The sequence below is a fragment of the Ambystoma mexicanum genome, chromosome 14 (assembly GCF_040938575.1).
Source record: "Ambystoma mexicanum isolate Mex_15411 chromosome 14, UKY_AmexF1_1, whole genome shotgun sequence".
Lineage (NCBI taxonomy): Eukaryota > Metazoa > Chordata > Amphibia > Caudata > Ambystomatidae > Ambystoma > Ambystoma mexicanum.
The window spans coordinates 563,248,996-563,261,988 of NC_090940.1; the positions used below are offsets into that span (position 1 = coordinate 563,248,996).

The 12,993-nt window shown below is 48.9% G+C and overlaps 1 protein-coding gene across 1 annotated transcript in view; it reads right to left on the reverse strand.

Annotated features, from left to right (window-relative positions):
* RIN3 (Ras and Rab interactor 3) overlaps window positions 1-10,555 on the reverse strand; it is a 693,813-nt gene extending 683,258 nt beyond the window's left edge. The window contains exon 1 of the mRNA XM_069637919.1: window positions 9,740-10,555. Within this exon, the coding sequence (XP_069494020.1) occupies window positions 9,740-9,780 (41 nt within the window). The 5' untranslated portion in view covers window positions 9,781-10,555. The remainder of the gene's footprint in view (window positions 1-9,739) is intronic.
* Window positions 10,556-12,993: the final 2,438 nt, after the last annotated feature.

The window sequence follows — 12,993 nt, forward strand, 5'->3', positions numbered from 1 at the left end:
CTTGAGAGAGAGGGGGAAAGCTGGTGCCAGGGTCCCCATGAGAAGGATCTCTGTGTTACTGCCATTAAGGCAGAGATTGTTGGAGGTGCACCAATCCTGAATCACGGATAGACGGTCAGGAATGAGCAAGAGAGGAGAAGAGGGTAAGGGGAGCCTGAAGGAAAGCCGCGTCATCCGCATAACACTAAAAGTTAGAGAAGGTAGAGAACAGGTGTGCCAAAGGGGCCAAGTAGAGATTGAAAAACCAGGGTGAGAGTATAGAGCCCTGAGGAACGCCACAGGTAGAGAGAGGTGGCAGAGAGATTGGGACCAGGTTGGACCTTGAAGGGGGTGGGGGGCAGTCCAAGAGGAAGGAGGTCAGTCACTCCAGGGCCTGATCCGTGATGCCCTGGTTCTCACAGAGTTGATTGATCAGGATGGCTTTGTTGACTGTCGAAAGCAGAGGAAAGAAGGAGGACGAGGACAGTAGGAATGCTGGAATCAAGGTTAGAGAGCAGATCTTCATGGGTGTTCAGGAGAGCAGTTTCCATGTCTCTGGCATCTCTGAAGCCAGACTGATGGTCATGGAGACAACCAACAGATTTAGTGTTGAGTAAGCTGGGAGATGGCCAGCCTTTCCAGGAGTTTGCCCAAGAAAGGGGTGATGGAGATTGGGCAAAAGTTTGCCGGGCAGGTCGGATCAGCAGACGGCTTCTTGAGGAGTGGGTGCACAAGGGAGTGTTTAAGGGGAGAGGGTAACGTTCCAGTGGCTAAAGAGCGATTACCAAAATCAGACAAGGCTGGAGCAAGGGTGTCCTTGATGGTTCTGGAGGAGCAGGAGAGCACCTGTTTGGACGACGCTTTCATAGACCAGACTGGTCTAGAAACTTTGTCAGGTGTTGTCAGAGAAAAAGAAAAGGAAAAAGGATGGGGAGAGGTAGAGATGACCAAAGGGGATCGAGAGAGGAAGACGGAGAGGAAGAGCATATAGAGGACATGATGTTCAGCAGAGAAGTGAGAGGCCAGAGCCATACAGAGGACCTTGGAGGGAACCATAGAGGTAGAGACCGCAACAGAATTGACCAGTTCCTTGCATATTGTAAAGAGTTTGACCGTGTTGGTAGAGGCCGCAGAGACGCAGGCTTTAATGTGTGATCTCTTCTTGATGAGTTATTGCTTTGACTGGCATTTTGGTGCAACCAATCTAGGTATGTCTAAATGTGGCCTGGCATGCTTTACTGTAATGTTATTACGTGTCTACACTGGTCTACATTGTGCAGCCATTTGGACATGTTTTCATTGTGGCATGGCATTTTTAATAGAAACGCATTAATGTTCCTGTGCACTGTTGGTGACTTACATGCATTGGATTGGTGTTACCCTACAAAACAATTGCAAACACTGGCTTTATAGCCAATTTTTCTCAGAAACTGCTGTATATTGCATTAAAATACATATTTATATCTTTCTCCTAGTGCAGTGTGCGGCATACCCCTTCAGCAGCACGTTCGTGTACATTGCGCAATAGTGACAATCTAGCCCTGCCCAGAGTGTGGCGCGACCCGTGATTTGTTGCGAAGTTGGGCCCCCCCTCAGCATGGCTCACAAGGGGCCCCCACATTTTGTGTTACGCCACTGCTCTCTGTCTAGTATTTCAGTGGACATTTTGCTAGTTTCATTCAGTCGCCTGGCGACCAAGTGCTCAGGGTTCTGAAACACTCTCGGTCAGCTGATGGACAATACCTTTTCACCCTTTCATGCTTGTTAAAAGCTTCATTAAACGTGACCTCAGATAGTCAAGGTGGTGTGTTTGTTTCCTTGTCTTGCCTTCCCTTTCCCATTGGGCCCAAGAAGCGATCATCGCCATGTTGAGATGGTGTTCACCATTTTGGAAATGGAGGCCTTAAGAAGAGTAGCCCATTGTTCTTGGCTTCTCATCCAGTCTCACTTTCTGGAACCGGTGAATTCCAGTGCCATATTTTGCCTGCAACCCATTAGATGACCTCTGAAGGGGTGGGAGGGAAGGGGGGGGGGACTTTAAAAAAAATAAAAATAAGAAGTTCAGGAACCCACTGCCCATGTCCTCAACGTGTAGTGAGTCGATTCTCACTCAGGTCGCTAGTGAATTTAGTGAACCCACTCAGCTGGGAGTGGGCATTTTCAGACCAAATACCCTCGCACAAAACATCCTTTTTAAAGAATATGTGGCAAACCAGAGGGGTTCGGACCAACGACTGACATGCCTCAAAGGAGTTTTTATTAAAAAGTCCACAAAAAAAAAACTCCTAGCTTGCCCTCTCTCTCTATGAGAGAAGTTCCCTACCTAGAAATTAAAATGGTTATATGCAATTTCATCGCTGGGAAAAAACATTGAGGGAGCCTCAATATTTTTTTAACCCGCTAAACGAGCGTCCCAACATATTTTATGACTGGTGCAATTTTATAAACAAAACCCGGTCCTAGAACATTTGGGGAAAGTGTTGGATAGTGGGTTACAGTTAAATATTGAGTGCCCCTCTATGCTTTTTTTTCAGCGATGAAATCACTGCGCATCATCAAAACTAATGGTGGTCGTCAAAAGAAAACATGTCCAGTAGCAGTCCCGCATGAGGGAGTGGGTTGGGGCGGGGGGGGGGGGAATTCCCTTGTATAGTGTAGTTTACCAAGGTGGGTTTTCCTTTGAGGTCAGAGATATATTCATCCACAGCCACTGAGAGGGGTTCGTACCTCTCAGCAGTAGTCTCTCTGTGTGAGTGTTCACTTCCCTGTTGCCACTTGTCTTTGCAGCTAATGCCCTCCTGGAGTCTATCACGAGGGATCCAGGCTCTCCCCCATGATCTAGTCTCCTCGGTTACCAGGCCCCCGCCCCACCACCAGAGGAAATGGGTGCTTCTCAGTTTCCATCTCTTCCCCCGACCTCAGCTCCTCGGTTAGACAGGCTACCAGACTCCCGGGTTACGATAAGTGTTGGGCACGCTCACCCCGCTCCCGTAGGCTTCACGGTCTAGCGTTGCTCCACCCCTCCAGGATGTCTCCTCTACAGAGATTTGCCTCTGCGTAGGAATCGCTCTCCTTACTGCATAGGTGTTTGCCTCCCATTCACAGTTCCTCCTAGCTTTATGTACGTCATGACAAACAAAAAAAAGGTGTGTCCTACTTGGACTGTGGCGCTCAGACCAAATCCAGCATTACCTGAAGCCAAAGAGATGGAGGGAATGTCAGTGGTTGGTGGAGTTAAAATGTTTTCAAGGACCATATAGCCAGACAATGTTTTCTGGACTGAGAGTCCTTGTCCCTGAGAGGGGAGCCATGCCCGGTAAGTTCCCATTAGCCCAGACCCCTAGGGAGAGACTTGAGGAGTGGGCGCACACCCTAGCCTCACGGGGGGTGGCTCCCCTGTGGGGAGAAGGCACAGTTTGACCAGATTAATCACAGCTATTTCGAGTCGAAATGTGGGTCCCCGTCCCATTCGCAACCACACTTGGGACAAGTGCTCTTGCGTAAGGACGTAATCAATTTGAACAGGATATGGTTTAGTCAAGGGAGAAGAAAGTCACCTTCCCTTATGCTCCAGTTCTTTATCGAGTCATCTGACATCTATGGGGGGCATGACCCCACACATTGCCGAATCCAAGCACTGCTAGCCCTGCCATTCAAATGCCCTTCTTCATTGCCACCTTAAAAATACCCGTGCCACTCATATCTTTGTCCATGGTCTGGGCTTTCCTCAATTCCTTCAACTGCTGCAGTATCCCACGGAGAAGCTTGGCCCCCAAAAAGGTTATTCCTGGCGAGTATGTCCAAGGAGAAGTGTGCCCGGGTGCAAACTGTGCAGGCGTGACATATGCCTGATAAAAGAAAAGTTCCCCCACTATATGTGCAGTCAGTGTGGGCACTGTTAAGTAGCTCTATCCCTTTTGGGGCCCCAGAAATCCTGGAGTAAAATTAGCTGAATGGGACACCCAGACCATGCCATAACCCCAGTTACCAATGAACGGCCTTGCAGTGCCAAGGACTCCGGGACCTCCCGATTTGGCAGCTTAGGTTCAGGCCTAGCACCAGGTTTTCCTGGGCTACGGGGGTCCAAGCATCTACAACTCTGGAGAGGGTAGTCCCCTCATCCCTGTTACCCCAAAGCATTCAGGGGCCTCCCACACCATGAAGTATCGGAGGGCTGTGTGCATGAAACCCACAATTCCATCCCAATGCTCAAGACACTCCTCATCAATGAATGGCTCCTCCCCAGCACCTTGGTCCACACACCATCCACGCCCCACCTAACCTGACACTGGGGGCAATCTTCCCTCCGTTCCCCTCTACCCACCCACCAAAGTTGAATTTAGATCTGTAGCTACCCAACTTCCCTCCCCCCGTCCCATTGTTTCCTCCCTGCTCTTTTGTATTGATGCTTTGCAATCGCTTCCCTCCTATGACTTGTAAAGCGTTCCGCTGCTTTCCAAAGCTAGGTCTGTGCTCAATAAATATAATAACCTGAGCTCAAAATGCGCACTCGCCTCAAGCCACTTGCTAGTGAGGATTGATTTGTGGGGAGTAAGAAATGGTGTGCTTCGTGCTTGTGATCAATTGATATGATAGGTTATTTATAACGCGCTTAATACCCGGAGGTTTCGAAGCGCGGACCTGGGGATCGAACCTGTGGTGCTCTGTGTAGTCTTGCTTCCAAGGCAAGCATGTTGCCCCTGAGCTGTCCTCCCAAGATCCTAATTTTGTACCTGGCTAGTAGCTCACAACTGAACAATCATTTCTCACTTGAGCAGAAGGCTCAGCAAGTAACTGTATAGATAGGGGTAAGGGCCGGGAGGATAGCTCAGGGGCAGGGGTGTCGCTAGGTCTGGAAAAGATCAGGGGCCAAGCGAATGTCGGGACTGGTAGGACTCCAGGCTAGCTAGTATTTTGGTTGTAGCGCTTGAGCTTCTATTCTGGGCTACAACCAAAAGACCCGGGGCTATAGCCCCCTCAGACCTCGCCTAGCAACGCTTCTGCTCAGGGGCAAGACGTTTGCGCTGGAATCAAGACAACGCAGAGCAATGCAGGTTCGAATCCCGGTCCCACTCTTAAAGACTGTTCTCCAGTATTAAGCACGTTATAAAAGATTAATTCATTAATTTAAGGCGCTGAAAAGTGTCCACCTACAGACATTTGGTTGGGTGAAGGACATGTGATGCAACTCATGGATTTTGGTACATTAACAGCAACTCAGGGACAGATGGGATTAAATCAAGGATTACACATCCTTTCAAATATAAAAGAAAACTAATGCGTGCTTTGTTCATCATTGTGTAAATAAGGGTTTAAATAGAGCTGCATACAATTTGCATTGTAATAAATAGCACTCTGTGATAAACTCGCATCAGAACAACGATATGACCACTTCCGTTTCTACAAAAAGACCTCGTGAAATTGGAGGCTATTGGCAAATCACAGTGAAGCGGAAACTGGCGTCAAAACCCACCCATTCCCCCTTCGAGGAAGGACCGACCCTTAGACAGTTCCCCCTTTCTGGTAGCAGTGCCGCTTCCGAGGGCCAGCTCTAGTACACACAGAGCACACATAACCAATATGGTGAGACCCACTATGACCATAAGACATGTTGCCTGGGGAAAACTGCCCAGGGCCCCAATTCGAGTGTCTGCCCAATCATGCATTATAGATTGGTATTCAGGGTACAAAATGTGCACTCGCCATAACCATTGGTTAGTGATATTTGCCTCTTGGCAAGTAAGAAATGATGCGCTCTGTGTATCTATCTATACAATGGAGATGGCACTGACTTGTTTTCTTTTTAAGGCTGGCTAGTAGCTTGCAACTTGAATGTTTGCCCCCGTGGGATTTCATTGCATTTAACAATCAGTAAGTTATCTAGCATTGCATAGCCAAATAGCATAATGAGATAACATACCATCACAAAGCAAACCAGAACGTAGCATTGACAAAATGTGTCTCGGGAGGACAGCTCAGGGGCAACGTGCTCGCCTTGGAAGCAAGACGACAGGGAGCAACACAGGTTCCATACCCGGGTCCGTGCTTAGAAACAGCTGGGTATTAAGCGCGTTATAAATAACCAATCATATCTTATCATATAGCTTAGGAAAAACATTGCACAGCATATCAAGACCTGCGACACAGCGGTATACCACTGCCTAAGACCAGCACGTCAAGCAAACATAGACACTTAACATGTCATTTAAGTGTGTTGTGTGTGCCTCTAAACTGCACAGAAAAGAATTGTGGTCGTTGATGTGCTCTGGTTTTACCTCGTGGCCACTTCAAAATGTTGGGCCACCTTGTGTGGTGTCATTGTGCAAGCTGGGAAATCATATTGATGGGCAACTGGGATATTTCATCTAGATGGTCAGTGGGAGAGACCAGTGCCCCGTTTTCCAGTTGTTCGGTTCTCGGCCCTTAGTTGAGGGTGGGTTGGTCCCAGTCCGATCCGAAAGAGCTTGACATAAAATGTTTTGGTCCCACTGTGTAGAAAACCAGGAGAGCTGAGCTATAGGAAGGTTGCCAGACCAAGCAGGAGTCAAAGTGGGACTTCTAACCACAGTTAGTGCTCCCCAATTAGGTAGGTACAGGGACTTAACCAGTATGTACCAGGAGTCCCGGCCTCAAAAGGCTGCTGCAACACCAGGGCCATCATGCCTTACAATGGAGAGGCACAAACATGGCTTTCCTCCTCCCCCTATCGAGGGTAAAATCTGTGTTATGGATGGAGTGGTTTCCAGTCACCTGCAAGAGAAATTAAGTGCAAAAAATACAAGTACCAGAATCCTTAGCGACACTATAGTCAATTAACCTGCTACACCTGAAAAGGAAATGAAGACACACCTGAAAAGGTAAAGAAACACAGCCTCCCTGAAGATTGATGGAGTCATGAAAACGTGCGTTTGGAGGAGAAGTCAATGCAGGAAAACGCGGCCTGTCACTAATTCTTAACCATCAGGTACAGGGACTAGGTACACACAGCCATGCCTCTCTGAGCCGGTACAGACACTAGGCACTCAGCCATCCCTCTTTAGCAGGTACACACAGACACAAAGCGAGACCTATGCGAGCAGGTACACACACTAGGTACATAGCGATTCTCCGGTAGATAGACTGCGCATACACTCATTGTTCCCGAATCAGGTACATGGCTCGGAATATAGCCATCGCTCTGCGGCAAGGAACAGTTCCTAGGCACACATCCATCCCTCTGCCAGCTGGTACAGCGACAAGGAACACACAGCCATGCCACTCCGAGCCGGAACAGGTTGGGTAAAATGTCCTATCTATAGGATCTTCTCAAAAGAAACCCAATATGAGACTCTCAGATCTAATAATGCTGGCCAGATAGCAATTCCCAGATACAACACCAGCAAAGCTATGAAGGGTTTGTTTCAGAATCCTGCTCCCAGAGCATGGAATGCGCTATGCCACCTGACCTCAGAGCACTGAAGTCCACTGAGACATTCAGGAAAAAAAATTGATAATATTATTTGCCTAATTTCCCCCGTTGCATCCTTTTCTTCTTTCCCCTGTTTACGGCACATGGTCGCTCTGTTAGTTTGTTGGTTTCTGTTGATTTATGTGCCCCCTTAAGCCTACGGGTATATGGTTGTGCTGTATAAATCCAATAAAGTAAAGTACAGACACTAGGCACTCAGCCATCCTTCTCAGATGTAGTATATAAACTAGGCACACACAAGGCTATGCACCTCTGTGCTGGTACAGACACTAGGCACACAGCCATGCGGCTCAGACCTGGTGTATATACTACGTGCACACAAAGCCATCCCTATCCAAGCCAGTGTGAACACAAGGCACAAACCGCCGTGCCTCTCTGAGTCTGGCAGTGCCAAGAACTCCGGGACCTCCCATCTTGGAAGCTTAAGCTGAGCCTAGCAACAGGTTATCCTGAGCTGTGAGGATTCAAGCATATATAGCACTCAAGAGGTTGGTCACATGAATCCCGTTTCTCCAAAGTGCACAGGTGCCTCCCACCCCATGGAGAAGAGTGGCGTCTACATGAGATCCACAACCTGTGCCCAATTCAAGACCTTCCTCAACTCCACAAAATGGCTACTACCCAACACCTAGGTCCACACACCATCCACTCCCCCACCTAAGAAGAGACTGGGTGATCTGCTCTCCTAGGTTGCTAGTAGATCTTCTGCTTCAAATTTGCCCTCTGCCGTCCCACTGTTCTCACCCCGCTCCCTTATAATCTGCTTCCCCGCCATGTAATTCCTCCTTTGACTTGTAAAGTGCTCTGTTGCTTCCCAAAGCTACATCCACGCTCAATAAATGCAATAAAATCTGCACTCGCCCGGAACCACCGACTAGTGAAAATTGATTCTTGGCGAGTAAGAAATGGTGTGCTGTGTGCATGTGAACACTGGAGTAACCAAATGGCTTTTTGCGCCTGACTAGTACCTTGCAACCGAACAATAATTTCTCACTTCAGCAAAAGGCTCAGAAGGTTAACTGTATGGATTGGGGCTGGAAAGATTCCCTCTACAAACATTTGGTGAGGTGAAAGGCCGGCAAAGTAACTCATGGGTGTAGATATAGTAGCAGAATCCCAAGGGATGCACAGCATTGAATCACAGGCACCCACTATCCTTCCAAATATAGACTGAGGGGGCTATAGCCCCGGGTCTTCCTGCTGTAGCCCCGGATAGAAGCTCAGGGGCTACAAGCAAAAGGCTAAAGTTAGCCCCGAGTCCTGCCAGTCCCGACATTAGCTGAGCCCCTGATCTTTCCCAGTCCGACCAGCATCCTTGGGCACCAAACACTTAGCCATCCCTCTCAAACCAAGTATATAAACTAGGCACACACAGCCATGCCTCTCCGAGCTAGTATCCAGACTGGGCACTCAGCCACCCCTCTCAGACCTAGCATATAAAATAGGCGCACACACAGCCATGCCTCTCCGAGCTAGTATCCAGACTGGGGACTCAGCCACCCCTCTCAGACCTGGCATATAAAATAGGCGCACACACAGCCATGCCTCTCCGAGCTAGTATACAGACACTGCCAGTTACCGAATCTGGGAACATAATCAGACCAGAATCGTGTGCAGGACCGTACACGCGCTATGTACACAACCCCTCCCCCGCCCTCCTACTGAACAGGTACTGCATACATTACACAGAGCACGTGAACAGCACTCGCCGGCCAAACGCGAACAGGATATATATAATTAACCCACTCAGTGCACGAATGGACAACTACCTCTGCGATGTTTATCCACAAGAGGCAATTATCCTCAACTAACAATTACATGGCCGCATGTCTCCGGAAACCGAAAGGGAGCCAGCCTGCTGCTCCTAATGGCACAGAACGCCCAAAACGTGTAACACTGCAGAAAGAAAGAAGGCACTGGCGTGTGATGGGGTTAATCGTTGCAGAGGTGTCTAGGTATGTTTGAGAACACCCCTCTATTTGAAACCCTCCTCCACGAGCAGGTTATCTAGAGAAATACCAACCACATGCACGATTTAAATAAACTCTACACAACACAAGGAGAGGCAGGCGTGAAGCCGCTGCGTCAGCAAACACATCATTAAAGAAACTGGCTGGTTTCAATGATGAACAGGACCGCAGCATCGCGATGCTCTGCAGATGTGATGTGCGGAAAGCAGGACGGCGTCTTACACTCAGAGGGGTTATGCCATTTAAAAAAAAAAATACTATTAGAAGTAGCATTAGACATCGAGACTCGCCCTTCAAAGGGGGTCCAAGTTTGAAGACTTACCTGGCTTGGCTCACTGCTCCTGCGGCTTGGGTGTCCATCATGCCGCCTCGCCGTGATAGGGGTGGGTGCTGCAGGTCGGGGGCGGATCTCCGTGCCTTCAGGGGGTCGAGCACCCCTCCCGGTGAAAGTCACACCCCATCCGATCGTCCTTTATCGTGCTCAGAGAATCCAGCAGAAAAACTCACTCCCAGTAAACAGCCTGCAGAGACGGGCAGCCCGCCGCCACCAACAGATATAGGGACGGTCACAAACTGCGCCCCATTACAGACCTCCAAAGCGGCAATAGAGGCAGCATCCAGGAAGCAGGCACTACACAGCTGCCCCTAGACACCCCAGTCTAGGAGAGACCCATACACACAGCACAAGCGCAGATCGCACACACCCTCAATCCCTAACACAGGGCAAACAGTACAGAGACTGCACAGGGAGCAGCGCAGCCTGTACACAGAGAGCCCCCCCACACACACAGCGACCAGGCCAGAGAGCCTGCACACAGCCGGCTGTCTAGAGAGAGAGTGGCCAGAGCAGTAACTGAGGGCAGGGCAGAGTGCACCGCTTTCTCTCGCTTCTGCAGCCGACTTCCTGTGCGAGAAGTGGCTGCGGCTCAGGAAGAGGCTGAGCTCCAGCCCCACTCCCCGGCCAAACTCTCAGCAACTCCGAAGTTCGCTCTTACAGGCTGCGAGCGGCGGCGGCAGCCAGCTGTGTCAACAGCCCCTCTTCCCGGCGCACCCCCGGAGAGAATACGGAAACAATCCCACCAACATACATTCATTCACAGACTCCGGATCATGAGGAGATGAGCCAGAGGCAATCCATGTGTAACTTTCCAGTCGGTCCATTTTATAAACGTATCATTAAGTCACCCAGTGCTGGGTTCGTCTTTGCATTCTGGGACTTGCAGTCCCGGTTTGAAATAGAAAAAAAGAAATGGAAAAACGTTAAGTCCCAGAATGCAAATGATAAAATCAGGAGCGGGCCATCGTCTCCACCTTATCACGCGTACACCATGGATGCTTTTTTGAAACTCTTTTTTTATTAGTGGTCACGTATAGGCTGTTAACACCACAGCACATCTGTTTAACTGTTACATCAAGAGTAAAATATCTGTTACATTTCACATAGCAATATTATGACGACAAGTCAGCATCAGCGATCATATTACATAGGTAGAATCTGAACGGGCCCCAAATGTCCTCAGGTCTGCACGCTGAGGGTCGGGTTAAAACAAACTGTTCCTCTGATTCGTTGACATGTGTCAATTCTTGAAGGAATTGGTTCATGGTGGGCAGGAGAGAACTTTTCCATTTCTGTAAAATACATTTTTTGGCAATAGCGCATGAAATGTTAAATAATCTTCTAATTTTCTCTGGTTGCTTGCCAATGTCCCCAAACAAGTACTTCTGAGGAGTCAAATCGGGGGGCACCTCAGTGATTTCTTCCAGCAGCTCAGCCACCGCCCTCCAGAATCCCCTCAATCCCGGACAGTCCCAGTACATGTGAAAGGATCCAGCCTGAGGAGCATTACATTTAGGACAAGCGTCAAAGGTGTCTGGTGCAAACCTTGCAATTTTGGCCGGTGTATAATGTAGCCTGTTCAGGATTTTAAATTAGATCACCCTTAGGCCAGCATTAAGCGAGACCTTCTTGGATAACGCACAATAACTGGCCCATTTCTTTTCTTCAATGGGCCCCTGTAAATCCGCTTCCCACTGCTCCTTTATCTGATTCAATGTGGGGGTATGAGCTTGAACAGCTGTATATAACCTAGAAATCCCCAGGCCATTTTTAGATGTTACTAACTGCACACATGGATGAGGTGGGGGTTCATCTGGGAAGAGAGGCCACCTCTTCTGGAATGCAGACCTCATACGGTAATATTGCAACGTTTTCAGGGGTCCACCCCCCAGTGCCCTCAGAAAGAGACCCCGGTCCACAAAAACACCATTAACAAACATGTCACCAAGCTTCATTTCCCCGTTAGGGTCCCAGGACTCCTGTATGTTAGCGTCATGCGTGGGGGGTATACACAGGAATTCCCAAAGCGGTACCTCTGGATTGTAGGGGACCTCCAATCCCAGCCTCTTGAATATAGCCATCCATGACCTGACTGTACAGCTAACCGGATTATATGCACATGTGTCTTTATACTTTGGATCAAAAATAACTGATTGTATATTCGTGGGATGTGTGGTATGTTCCTCTATCCATGCATGGGGTGTACTGTTCTCGTCATTATACCAATATTTCGCAAATTGGGCTTGGGAGACATAATAATAAAGCTCGAAATCGGGAGCCGCTATCCCTCCAGAGGAATAGGGTTCTGTCATTTTCTCCCAGCTAATCCTAGCTGTTTTACCGTTCCAGAGAAATGTTACCATCATGGATCTGAGCTTGGAGAAGAAGGCCCTGCCCGGCCATATAGGAATATTGACAAATAAGTATAAAAGTTTAGGGAGGACCACCATTTTAAGAATGGCAACACGGCCGGCTAAGGAAATTGGGAGCCGTCCCCAAATCTGAAGCTTGGCGCCTAAGGCCTGCAGGGAGCCCTCATGGTTATCTGCATAGAGTGTGAGCTTGCTCCCGGAGACCAGTATTCCCAGGTATCTAATGTGGTCTTCGGACCACTTGAGTCCCCCTGTGTCTGTAGGGCATCGGGTGGCAGGTGTTAGAGGGAATATTTCCGATTTGGACATATTTATAGTACATCCAGAATAGTCTGCAAACCCCTGGATCTCTGTCATGATGGGTGTTATATTTACCTCAGGCTCCCTGATATATAGCAATGTGTCATCCGCGTAAAGCGAGATTAGTTGGGTGGAACCCTTCATTGTGATCCCTTTGTCTAAGTGTCTAAGACGGACAGTGGCCGCCATAGGTTCAATGGTCAGTGCGAATAGTAGGGGCGAAAAAGGACACCCCTGTCTGGTCCCCCTCTCCAGGAGGAACATCTCGGAAATGGCTTTATTGGTCAGGACACGAGCCCCAGGTTCCGTATATAGGAGTTTTACGTATCGTATAAAGGTGGGACCCACCCCAAACGCCTCAAGCACCGAAAGGAGATAGACCCATGATACCGAATCAAACGCTTTTTCAGAGTCAAGGGATATGGCCACTGCGCTCCTCGCGGGGTCGATCTGTGCCATAATACCAAAGAGTCGTCTGAGGTTTAGGGCTGTAGATCGAGTAGAGACAAACCCGTTCTAGTCGGGATGAACTAGGGTTGGGATTGCTGGCAAAAGGCGATTCGCTAG